This window comes from Ostrea edulis, chromosome 3 (genome assembly GCF_947568905.1).
Source record: "Ostrea edulis chromosome 3, xbOstEdul1.1, whole genome shotgun sequence".
NCBI lineage: Eukaryota > Metazoa > Mollusca > Bivalvia > Ostreida > Ostreidae > Ostrea > Ostrea edulis.
The window spans coordinates 49739478-49753215 of NC_079166.1; the positions used below are offsets into that span (position 1 = coordinate 49739478).

Below are 13738 nucleotides of genomic sequence, written 5' to 3' on the forward strand. Positions count from 1 at the left end.
ACTTTGATCCCTTATAATTGTAGCCCCATCGTACCCCCCCCCCCCCCCCCCCCCCCCCGGAAGTCATGATTTTAACGAACTTGAATCTACACTATGTCGAAAATCTTTCATGTAAATTTCAGCTCTTCCAACCCAGTGGTTCTTGAGGAGATTGATTGATGATTGATTGTTTAGCTGTTTTCCGCCACACTAAACAATTTTTCAGTTATCTGGTGGCGCCCAGTTTTTATAAGATTTTTAAATGACCCCACCCTATTTTTGTGATTATCTCCCCTTTAAAGGGGGCATGGCCCTTCATTTAAACAAACTTGAAAGCCCTTCACCCAAGGATGCTTTCTGCCAAGTTTGGTTAAAATAGGCACAGTGGTTCTGGAGAAGTCGAAAATGTAAAGTTTACAGACAACGGACAACATATGATCAGAAAAGCTCACAAGAGCTTTCAGATCAGGTGAGCTAAACAAGAGGTCTATGGGCCATATTGCTCAACTGAGCAGCAAGTTCCTAGCAATAAACAACCTTGAGCAAAACTATTATCATACAAAAACTTTTCAAAGGTAACGACTAACAAGCGTCCCAAGGGCTAAAAATCTTTAAAAAAAAAAAAAAAAAAATTCCTGTACTGATTATCTAAGCTAAATTCTAATATTCAGTAACAGTATAAAACAAGATGTGTTCTTCATGCCCTTCTAAGTGTATATACTAATGAAGGGCTTTACATAATAGAATATACATATATATTATTACATTATTACAGTAACTTGATCCGAAGAGTTGGATCACGTCGAGTTGACAGGCGCGGATCATCAGATCACACGAGACGCTTTGCGTCGAGTTTGATCTGATGATCCGCGCCTGTCAATGAGATGTGATCCAACTCTTTGGATCAAGTTACTGTAGTAATGATAAATTTATTATATCCCCCTATGCATTTTAAATTCACATTTATATGATACTAAATGTAATCCAAATTATCAAAAATACAGACATACAGTGAAATTATGTTTTGTGTATGCAGTTTTGTTTGTGACACGGACAATATTTTAAGCAAAAAAACATTGCGTTGATTTATGACGTCATTGTGACGTTATCAGTTTCAGAGGATACTGATACGGAATCAGAAAATCACAGTGTGGGGATCCGGAAAACCGGATCACACTCTGTGAAATCCACAGTATCAAAGAACGATACATTGATGGGTATATAATAAATGTATGTATTATCATTAAACAATATATCACTAATTTGGACACATACTAAAGTCAAAACCATGGGGTTGTGAAATTCACCATTTTTCGTACATCCTTTTCTGCTTTCCCTAAATACATGTATGCACTTAATTTTTATACTATATCAGTCCACTTAAAAAGTCCTTCAAATGATAACGACAACAAGAGGCTCATGAACCACATTGCTCACCTGAGTCATCTTGACCCACATTTAAAGATTTCCCCTATATATTCGCATGTAAATCTTTAATCCCTATTGTGGCCCCAACCTATACTCCTGGGGTCATGATTTTTACAAACTTGAATGTGCATTATGTCAGGAAGTTTTCATGTAAATTTTGACTTTTCTTGCCCAGTTTTAACAAATTTGAATCTGCACAATGTCAGGAAGCTTTCATATAAATTTCATCTCCTTTGGATCAGTGGTTCTTGAGAAGAAGACTTTAAAATATTTTACCTATATATTTGTATGTAAAAATTTGATATCCTATTGTGGCCCCATCCTACCCTCAATGGCCATGATTTTAACAACCTTGAATCTGCACTATGTCAGAAAGCTTTCATGAAAATGTGTACTTTCCTGGCCCAGTGGTTCTTGAGAAGAAGATTTTCAAAGATTTTACCTATGTATTTGCATGTAAAACTTTGATCCCTTATTGTTGCCCCATCCTAACCCCAGGGGGTCATGGTTTAAACAAACTTGAATCGGCACTATGTTAGGAATCTTTCATTTGAATTTCAGCTCTTCTGGCCAAATGGTTCTGGAGAAGATTTTTAAATGACTCCACCCTATTTTTTGCATTTTTGTGATTATCTCCCCTTTGAATGAGGCATGGCCCTTCATTTGAATAAACTTGAAAGTCCTTCACCCAAGGATGCTTTGGCCAGGTTTGGTTGAAATTGGCCCAGTGGTTCTGTAGATGAAGATTAAAATGTGAAAAATTTACACTGTCAGATGGACAGACGATTGACAACAGGCGATCAGAAAAGCTCACTTGAGCTTCAACTCAGGTGAGCTAAAAATGAATACAGAAACTGGCTATTTTTCGGCATCACTTACTCTTTTGTTCTTTGGAATCTACACTTACAGTTATTTTCTCCATTGTACTTTTATTTCTGTATATAATTTGAAATGCCTTTACTAGCAGAAAATAAGCAAACTGTAATAAGAGACCACCTGCCATATGTGACCTTTTTCCATTCTCCATTGGGTCTCTTAATACAGGTTTGACCGTACATGTACTTATCGAATACGCAAGATCGCGACTACTTTTTCCGTCTTGGTTTTAAATTTTACTTCCCCCTTTCAAAGTCTCGCGAGACCCAGAGTATGCGAGAATTTGGGCATGTTGGTAAATAATACCAGTTCTGCAACTTTTATCGTGATCGATTCACCCGATTTTAACAATGGTGTACTATCATTGCATTGCAGTAGACTGTAGTAATGATTCAAGAAAGAAACATAATACGCAGAAATATCCATAACTGATAGATTTTAATGGAAATGTGGTGGATTTTTTCCCCACTGCTGTCAGCCAGGAAATTCCCAAAGCTGAGAAGAGCTTGCGTTAAAATATATAGCTTCGCGAGCTAAATTCAGAAGTTCATTTTTCCTGTATCCAGACGTTTTTACACACCTTTCATATAAAAATGCTTTTAATTGTGGAAAGCACATGGAGGTTAAATCGTCTTCCGATGCCATTGTTTTGAATAAACAAAAAATGCCCAAGATCGACACGCTTTTCCGGACTTCTTTACAAGAGAGTTCCGCTAACGTGGTATTTACGATCTTGCGTATTGAAAATCCATTTGACTTTCTTCATGCATGGGCATACATAAATTCTATGTTGGAACTGCCATGTGTTGATTTATATAAGCAATTCACCCAGGATTTAAACAAATACAGACAAGATATTAATCTTTCTATATGTTGCCACAAATTTGATGTAGTTGTGACATAATTACCTCATAACGCCAGTCATGTTTTTTGCAATTTTAAAATATTTGATGTGTTTTGCATTCCCTATACATTCATATCGGAAATATGCACTGGTCAAGGCACACTTGAAAATCACTCGGGTGTCATATTTATGTATTGCAAATGACAGGTTTAGCCCATTTCTAAACCTTTGCTTTTTAAAACTTCTAATTAAATTGTTATATATCGTATATAAATAATTTCCTAAATATAATATTACCCAGCGTTTCCAGGCACTTCCTGGTGTCCTGGGAGTTCGCGGTGTTGTGGGTGTAGTAGGTAAAATATCCATGTTTCGAGAGAATGAATAAATCCAAGTAGATCTGTGTACATGTACAACCAAATGAAGAATGATCAAGATACCCCTCAATATGGGCCGTCTGTAGGGTTTCTGTGGCTGTAGTGTTTGTGTAATGGTGGTATCCCAAACAGAAACTGACACGAAGTCTCCCCCCCCCCCCCCCCCCTCCTCTCTCTCTTCAGGGTTTCTGTGGACGTAGTGTTTGTGTAACGATGGCATCCCAAACAGAAGCTGACACCAAGTCTACACCCCTTCCTCTCTCTCTCTCTCTTTAGGGTTTCTGTGGACGTAGTGTTTGTGTAAGGATGGTATCCCAAACAGAAGCTGACACATAGCTAGTCTACCCCCCCCCCCTTTCTCTCTCTCTCCCTTACTCTCAATCATTGACTAAATGAGTAATTATTGTCATACGTATGCAACACTATTGCCATGCCATATTATTTCATCTATATTATTGCTACAGTTTTACACATTTCTCTCTCTCTCTCTTTATAAACATAAAACCTGATAAATTATAAATAGCTCAATAACTCTCTCTCTCTCTTTATCTTTATAAATATAAAACCATGATAAATTATAAATAGAAATAACTCAATAACTCTCTCTCTCTCTCTCTCTCTATAAATATAAAGCCGTGATAAATTATAAATAGAAATATCTCAGTAACTCTCTCTCTCTCTCTATAAATATAAAGCCGTCATAAATTATAAATAGAAATATCTCAGTAACTCTCTCTCTCTCTCTAAATATAAAGCCATTATAAATAGAAATATCTCAATAACTTATTTATGCTGTTTTACTGTTGTTTGATTTCTGATTGTGTAATTTATAATCCATGTGGTATCTCAAACAGAAGCATTTTTTAAACTACTGTAACAGTTTTACGCATGGGCAATATAACCATTATACATGTTGATGTGCTGCGCCAATAAAGAATTGTTCATGTTTTTATAAATATAAAGCCACAATAAATCATTAATAGAAAATATTCCAATAACTTTATGTTTTTTTTTTTTGTTTTTTTTTATTATTATTGTTTGATTTCTGATTGTTTAATCTATAATACATGTATAAAGATGGAGAGAGAAAATACGATGATAAATTGCATTGTATAGGGGACGTTAGAAATTAAAATATTCTAGGTGCCAGTCAATGCTATCAAAACTCAGGTATACTGGGGCTTTCCTCTGAGATCTGAAGACTGCTGGTCATCATTAGCCATGATTGTTACCAAAACATCTTTCTCAGGTAGCTGTAGACCATGGTCTCTGCAAAACGTCAATCAACCTAAACTCTATTGTTAAAAGTTTGATTGACCAGCGGCTTATCATTGATCATGACACAGGTAAAATTTGGGGGCGTTAACTTAAAGTTGGGTCTTTAAGAATTCATGTCAGTTTTCAAATTTACAGAGAGGTTATTTTTACAAAAGAATATGAACAATAAATGCTCTATCATGATATCATAATAGATAACTGTAAAGGTTTGCATGTTCTAAGAATTGGTGTGAACTTTTAACCAAAAAATATACAATCAAAACTACTCTACTGAATTGAATTGTGTTGTGCAAAGGTAGACAAACAGAAATATATTGAGCTACTAAGTGTATTTACATATCCAATTCAGATACTTTTTACAGATATTCTACTGAGGTATTACTTACCTGCAGTGAACAAGAATTGGGCCACACTCCCGAATCAAATGATCTCTAACACTGCGTACAAACTTAATCAGGGTCTGAGGCCTCTCTGGTACCCCAAAGTCTGGCCATGCTGTGAAATGAAAGTGCCTGATGGGCCTTGTCACGTTACCCTATGCAAAGAAAATTACCACACTCAGATGAAAGTCTAGTTCTGTAAAAACACATTTTAATGCACATAGCTATCTTATCAAGTATTGATGTATGCAATCTGATTAAGAATGGATGGGCAATTGTTGAGCTTTATACATAAGCTATCCTAATAAGAATGGATGGGCAATTGTTGAGCTTACAAAAGCTATCTTAATAAGAAAGGATGGGCAATTGTTGAGCTTACATAAGCTATCTTATTAAGGGCTATTTCAGCAAAAAAAATGGGGGGCACTTTATTTTTAAGACAGCCACCCATACAATTAAATTTTCCTCTGCTACCACCACCCATACAAATAGAATTAAGAACTCAATACTGAAATCACTTGTATATTAAGATTTTCCTTTAAAGGTAGAGTTCAGTTTCAACAAGTTCATATTGGTCTTAATCCTATGTGCATGTAACTATATTTTAGATAAGCCAGAATTTGTGATGATTTATATGAACAAATTACCCAAATTTAAATGAATTTTGACTACATTAATGTGAATAAATATTCAAATGTTGATATTGTAATTTGTGATCCATTCTTTAGCCAAACTCAAGTTGTAATATCATCCTAAGCATGTTGATTTTAATAGTTAACAGAGAAGGTTCGCTCATACCAAAATTAGTGGCCTAATGTTTAGCATTTGGTCTTCTAGCAGTGTTGTAGGTTCGAACCTTGCCCTTGACATAGGCCTATGTGTTAAAAATTAAAACAACAGGTTGTATATGTTGGTGTTTCAGACATGTGTGGCACATCACAACGTTCTGAGAAAATTCGGGCATTTTTAAATTAATTTTTACATGAATGCGGGTATTATTGTTACTTTGAAAGACCTGACAATAATTGCCTAAGCCATTGGCTAAAAAAATGTGGAAACATGTTTCGGTGGGCTTATGGCTGCAACTTCTTTGTTAATTCGTACGTAATTTTCTCATTCCCTTCCGCATTCACTAAACATATCCCTTGATAGATCATATCTGGAGATGGTGTTACCTCTAATCCTGTCACTCCAACAGAAAACATTTCGTTTTCATTTATTATTGTTGTCATTTCTAAACAAACTGAAACATTTACTTTGAATAGAGTTATCTGCCCGTTTATCAATACTTTTTCGTACATAATGTAGGATGGCTTCACATTTCTTCTTCCTCTTCTTTTATAAGAAAAGAAATTTCACAACATAATACAGATTCTGTAATGTCTTCATTTTTATCATAATTCACTAGCCCCCATATTTTTTTTTAACCTAGAAGACAATCACCCATACAAATACATTTTCCCAACTCACCACTACCCATACAAATACATTTTCCCAAATCACTCCCACCCATCCAAAAAAATATCTTCCCCTCATACGTTTTTTGCTGGAATAGCCCTAAGAATGGATGGGTAATTGTTGAGCTTACATAAACGATTTTATCAAGAATGGATGGGCAATTGTTGAGCTTACATAAACGATCTTATCAAGAATGGATGGGCAATTGTTGAGCTTACATAAACGATCTTATCAAGAATGGATGGGCAATTGTTGAGCTTGCATAAACGATCTTATCAAGAATGGATGGGCAATTGTTGAGCTTACATAAACGATCTTATCAAGAATGGATGGACAATTGCTGAGCTTACATAAGCTATCCTAATAAGAATGGATGGGCAATTGCAGAGCTTACATAAGCTATCCTAATAAGAATGGATGGGCAATTGTTGAGCTTACATAAACTATCCTAATAAGAATGGATGGGCAATTGTTGAGCTTCCATAAGCTATCCTAATAAGAATGGATGGGTAATTGTTGAGCTTACATAAGCTATCCTAATAAGAATGGATGGGTAATTGTTGAGCTTCCATAAGCTATCCTAATAAGAATGGATGGGTAATTGTTGAGCTTACATAAGCTATCCTAATTAGAATGGATGGGTAATTGTTGAGCTTACATAAGCTATCCTAATAAGAATGGATGGGTAATTGTTGAGCTTACATAAGCTATCCTCATTTCTGTGATGGACCAGGAGGGGAACCTTGTCTCTGTCAAAACAGCTACTTGTAAATCTCCATAAAACATGGCATCCGAGTTCATGGGCCAGTAGTGGTCACATTTCTCCTACAAAACACAAGTCATAATTAGTGGTCATTTATTTCAAAACATTTTCTAGAAAAGTGTTTGATGTAATAACAAACACTTCCTTACCCTGCCTTTTTCTGTACAACGAGTCAACATTACAATATTGCGGACATTTTGTTCCCAGATCATTCTCCAGAAGTCATCTCTGGTGGAGGGCAGTGGGCCTTGGGTCACGATATACTCCCTCTTGGAAGTGAAACCCTTAAATAAAAGAACATGATCAAGTGATACACTGTTTATCTTTTCAAAGGCAGGGCACATATGCAACAACAATATCATCTTTTCACATATATTGTATTCTGCACTTTTTCCTTTTTCATCCACATTCAGACATAATGATTTTAGCATCTCCTTACAGGCATATAATTTGCGTTAATGTAATCAGATCCCTCTTCATCATCTGTTGGCAGGAGTTTGACACGAGAATGATCATATGGTAAAATATTTGTAAAACGATTTTTCCCACGATTCACTGGAAGTTCTGCAGCTGAACAAGATTGATCTCTTCCAACTTCTTTCAAATCCTGTAAAATTTAACACATGCTTACTCATTAAGACAATGTTATACAGGTAGGTGCTTGACAATTCTTAATCCCAGTAAAATATTTGATTACACAAACCTCAAACTGCTCAGCATATTTAAAGTCGGAATCTGCTGACAAAATCTTAATGTACTCCTTAAAGTCTGCCACTCTGAACTCATGACTGAAAGAAAACATAAAAAGGAGCTCATTGGCCTTATCTCTCACCTGAGCAGTAATTGACTCTCATTCCTTCTTAGTTTACATTATACATTAAGTGGCCTATTACGAGTTATGTAAGATTTAGACAAGAGGCCCACAGGCCTTATCAGTCACCTGAGTACTAGTTAAAAGTATTACTATAGTCTCAAGGGCTAAAAATCTAGAAAAGAATTCCTGTTCTGAATATCTAAGCTAAATTGTAATACTCAGCAACAGTATAAAATGTCTTCTTAAAACTTCAACACCCACAAAAGTGCATATACTGATGAAAATATATGTATTATCATTAAAAACATTGACACAGTTTTTTGTTTTCAAAAACTTGCCGACCTTTTACCTAAAAAAACTATGTCAATGTTCTCTGCTTTTGTCACACATAGAACTACTGTTTTAGTATAGTTTTGTTCCTGAGAAAATCCTTAAATTGTTGATATAAGTTAAGTGACAATTCCTTATTGATAAAAGTGTTACCCGGTACTTATTTGTTTGAATTTTCCCTTGTGTTGACTTTAGTTGTTATTTTTTCGGGTAATAGGTCATGCCAAAGTCACAGGATTCGTCACCGTGAACATGATATAATCACCATTACAGGATCACTTTAGGCCCGTGCCAGTTGCGCTGCTGGGGGCTCCACTAGCTCCAGAGTGTCATTGTTTTTACACAGCAAATCTTAAGGCTCTAGATTGAAGTGACAGAAGCCCACTTACTGCCATAGTTAATGGTTTCAAATAGTTGAACAGATTTGATTACTCATAAATTTCACAGGAGTATGGGTGCAGTATATCTTGATATTTTTTCCAATAGATTCTATAGAGAGTACCAGTTAGCACGTGCTTACACTGTCTGGGGACTACTTTTATAGTAATATATATCACTGAGCCATGAAAGCCCACACTGTAAGTGTCAATCGTAACTACTCGGCTATTTCCGTTACCGCAAATGAACCTCGTATATGGATCAACGCCATCAGAGGATGTTGCCATGTGTACACAAATGTAACTATGACATCACAGTGGTACGTTACAATATGAAACGCGAGCTTTCAAATGCATCTAAGATATTACACATATCTAAGGTATTGTACCACTATTAATTTTCACTTATATGTTTATGTATTATAATAAATAAGATGTGAATGATAACAAAACTGAATTTGTGGTGAAAATCTAAATAACACATTATACAGGGATTCAGTTCTGGTCTTTTAACTTCATCCATGGGTGCGCTTCTGGTGAAGAAATGCATCGATTTGATGCAATTCTTGCGCCAATCCACGTCCGAGTCTTCTAACCGGTTGCAGAAAACGACAAGTGCATGATCCGATTGTGTAAATGTCTGAGGACTATACTTTTATGACAATATATTTATATCACTGAGCCAAAAGCCCTCACTGTAAATGTCTGGGGACTACTTTTATGACAATATATTTATATCACTGAGCCAAAAGCCCTCACTGTAAATGTCTGGGGACTACTTTTATAACAATATTTTTAGATCACTGAAGCATGAAAGCCCACACTGTAAATGTTGCACTTGTTTACATCTGTTTACAAATGACGTGGGAAATGTACAGAAACAATTTGTCTGCAGCTACCAAAAATGTAAACAATAGAACATTTCTAGAATTGGAAAAAGCTGTAATACAAAAGATTATTGATTGAATATCCGGAAATCAGCATAATTCTAGTTATTACACGGAATTGGACCTCACAAACTCATTCTGCATTACTGTGCAACAACTTCTGGCTAGCATATTCCCCAATATTTAGTCAATAACTTATAAGAAATACTCATGGCCATGAGTCAGGAGGGGGGAGGTGTGTGCAAACTCCTGCAATTTATAAGCTTCTACATTTTAGGGCTTTCATGGAGCAAATCAAAAGACTTAAAGAGGTTTTTTGTTTGTCTTGTTTGTTCTTTTATAGCCTTTTGAGAATGTTTCACTCACATTGAGGTGTTACCAGCTGTCAGTGAGATTTATGCACGACATTCATGGCTGTAGTAGTTAGGGTTCTTCATATGTGCTAAAGCCTGCCATAACACAGGACCTTATTTCTAAATGCCAGCAGTCACTCCCTATTTTAATGTTTCAATAAGACTGGAGTTTTATCATCAGTATTGGTTTGCTGCTACAATAATGACAAACAAAAGTACTGCAAACGGTACAATATACGCCCGTCAAAGGATACAACATGCCCATCAAACGGTACATCATACGCCCATCAAATGGTACAACATACTCCCTTCAAACGGTACAATATACTCTCGTCAAACAGTACAACATATGCCCCTCAAACGGTACAACATACGCTCATCAAACGGTACATCATACCCTTGTCAAACTGTACAACATAGGTCTGTCAAACGGTACAACATATGTTCATCAGACAGTGAAATTCAACCTGTAAGCACTTTATGCATTCTGAATTGACATTAAAGATATTTTAAATAGAAAAGCCTTAAAGTAGGTCATGGTGCACCAATCTAATCTGACATGTGATCTGATTAGGTATTTCTCTGAGAGTGAGGTTGCAATATCTGTATCCATGACGAAAAAAAGACCAGGAAACTTTTTGACCTACTGTTAGTCCTAAAGTAAGTCCATGGCACACCAATTCAGCTGAAATGCAAACTCACTCTTATGTTTCTTGAAGAAGAAATTTTCACCAAATTTCAACGATGTACATGCATCATTTATGGAAAAAAGTCCGGAAAACATGACCTTGGACTGACACACGGGCAAACCAATTCAGCTGAAATGCAAACTGAACTTGTATTCCTCCAAGAGGAAACTTGACTAAATTTCAGGGCAATATCTGTATCCGTAATGCAAAAAAGTCCAGAAAACTGTTTGACCTACTTTTAGTCCTAGACTAAGTCACCAACAGACGGACAAATCCAACTGAAATGCAAACTGAACTTGTATTCCTCTGAGAGGAAGCGTGTGACTAAATTTCAGGGCAATATCTGTATTTGTTATACACCTTCATTTTTTCCTATATAAAACTAATACAATTTGAAATCAACATTTTAACTGTTAAATCAACTCTCACACCCGTGGTCTATTGACCGGTCAACAGTTTACGAACTATTGACGAGGCAATAGTCTGCTCCATTTCTTTTGGCTACGCAAGTCATGTGATTTTTCGGTCTGCTGCTTTGTTTACACAATGGCGAAACTCACTGATTTGACAAATGATAAAATACGGAATTAACTAGATATTGTTTTTATGAAAAACAAATGTCTCCCCCAGCTCCCTAAATTGGAAGTGCTCCAAATGAACCTTCCTCCCCTTAATGTACTGCATGGTGTGGAGGAGAAAGCAACTCCGATAAGAAACATAGAAGTGTTCACAAACTATTTTACTCTCCAACCTTCAAATCCACTATAACTTTAAGGACAACAATTGGATCCTCCCGTCCCTATGAAATGCACATCAGCAAATGGCATTGAAGCAATTGTACAAAATTTCAAGTCAATCGGATATGCCATATAGGACTAGAAGTGTTCACAAGCTATTTACATCCTCCACCCCTCTTAGATCCACTATAACTTTTAGGAAAATAATTGGATCCTCCTGTCCCATCAATATGCACATCTACAAATGGCAATGAAGCATTGCACAGAGTTTCAAGTCTATCTGATAAGCCATATAGGAGGAGAAGCATTCACAAGATTTTGTGACAGACAGAAAGTACAAAAATAATATGTCTCCCCCTAGAAGAGGGGAGACATAATTAGATGCGACACGTACAGGACAGCAACACGAAAAATATAATTATTGTTTATTTATTAGGATATTGGGTAATGTATTTTCTTTTAAACTTTTGGATAAGTTGATAAATTTTCGCAATCACTCTGAATTGGTAAATGTTTAAAGTCAACAAACAAACTAAAATTGAAGGTGTATATCAAAACAGTCATAGACTGTGTCTTCGGACAACAGCTGTTTTGTTTGACCCTCAAACGGATCTGTTGATTACGGCTTTGAGCAAAAGATCCCTTCTCAGGTGAAACAAATCAGCTGTTGTCCTCGGATGCAGTCAATAACTGTATATTGTAACGAAAAAAAGTCTGAAAAACTGTTCAACCTACGTTTAGCCCTAAAGTAGGTCATGGTGCACCAATCCAGTTGAAAAGCAATCTCACTCTTACGCTTTTTGAGGGAGAAGTTGTGACCATGCAAAGCTGTACATGCATCAGTTACGGAAAAAAGTCTGGAAAACATTACCACAGCCAGCCAGATGGATGAACAGCGCCATATCATAATACATCCCGTATAATGATGGACGTATAAAAAGTAAGTAATTTTGCTATATTAAAGGAAATAAGATCTATTCCATGGGAAAGGTCACCCCAGGGTATAGTATTTTTTATGTTTTTATTCTAAGACTAGAGGTAACAAAGGAAAAAAATCAATCTACCTTTTTAAAACTGCTATGGCCCTGCCTTTGATTTAGGGGTTATGATATGTACGAACTTGCATTTAAAATGCATGAGGATGTTTGCATATCAATTTGACAACTGTACCCTTCCAAAGATTTTTTTCAAAAGAATTATTTCAAAACTTTATACTCTTCATGTGGTTCCACACTGGATCAGGTGTAAAGGTTTGAAAAAGCGTTAATCTTCACTATCTAAGGCATGTTTCATGCAAGATTTGGCTTTTCTGACTCTGGGTTCGTGAGAAGATTTTCGAACATCCCACACTATCTCTTAATCTAACTGTCCTATGAGGAAAGACATGACCCTTCATTTCAACAAATCTGAATCCCCTTCACAAAAGGAAACTCTGCGGTGCTTATTTGTTTGATTTAAATTAGCACAGCTAGAAAATCAATCTGGAGAAGAAGTCGAAAATGGGGAAAATTCACAGATACTAGATAAGAGACAGACAGAAGACACACAAACTTTTCATTAGAACAGTTCACTTGGAAAGCTCAGGTGAGCTAAAATACTGGATGCAACAGTGCATTTACATACATGCAAACTTTACTATTTTGCCAAATATAATATGTAGTGGTGTCTAATACGCATGTCTCTGAGTGTATCATTACATGTACTTAACCGTCGAGTTCCATTTGAAAACAAGAGGCCCATGGGCCACATCACTCATCTGAGTCACCTTGGTCCATATCAGAAGATTTTCCATATCTATTTGCATGTAAAACCGTAGTCCCTATTATGGCCCCAAACCTACCCCTGGAGGCCATGGTTTTTGCAAACTTGACTCTACACTATGTCAGAAAGCTTTCATGTAAATGTGAACTTCTTTGGCCCAATGGTTCTTGAGAAGAAGATTTTTAAAGATTTTCCCTTTATATTTGTATGTAAAACTTTGACCCCTATTGTGGCCCCATCCTACCCCAGAGGGCCATGATTTTAACAAACCTGAATCTGCACTATATCAGAAAGCTTTCATATAAATCTCAGCTTTTCTGGCTTAGTGGTTCTGAGAAGAAGATTTTTAAAGATTTTCCCTATATATTTGTATGTAAAACTTTGACCTCCTATTGTGGCCCCATCCG

General features: G+C 36.2%; 1 protein-coding gene across 2 annotated transcripts in view; it reads right to left on the reverse strand.

Moving 5' to 3' along the window:
- The window catches only part of LOC125676005 (tyrosine-protein phosphatase 10D-like), a 99367-nt gene that overhangs the window by 12336 nt on the left and 73293 nt on the right, over nucleotides 1–13738 (reverse strand). The window contains exons 23-28 of one of the 2 annotated variants that reach the window (XM_048913878.2): nucleotides 8087–8171; nucleotides 7823–7990; nucleotides 7533–7667; nucleotides 7323–7445; nucleotides 5169–5317; nucleotides 4235–4773 (exon numbers count right to left, since the gene is read on the reverse strand). In XM_048913878.2, coding sequence (XP_048769835.1) covers nucleotides 4671–4773; nucleotides 5169–5317; nucleotides 7323–7445; nucleotides 7533–7667; nucleotides 7823–7990; nucleotides 8087–8171 — 763 coding nt within the window. In that variant the 3' untranslated portion in view covers nucleotides 4235–4670. Of the gene's footprint in view, nucleotides 1–4234; nucleotides 4774–5168; nucleotides 5318–7322; nucleotides 7446–7532; nucleotides 7668–7822; nucleotides 7991–8086; nucleotides 8172–13738 lie in introns of those variants that run through there. The other variant, XM_048913877.2, reaches the window with a different exon arrangement.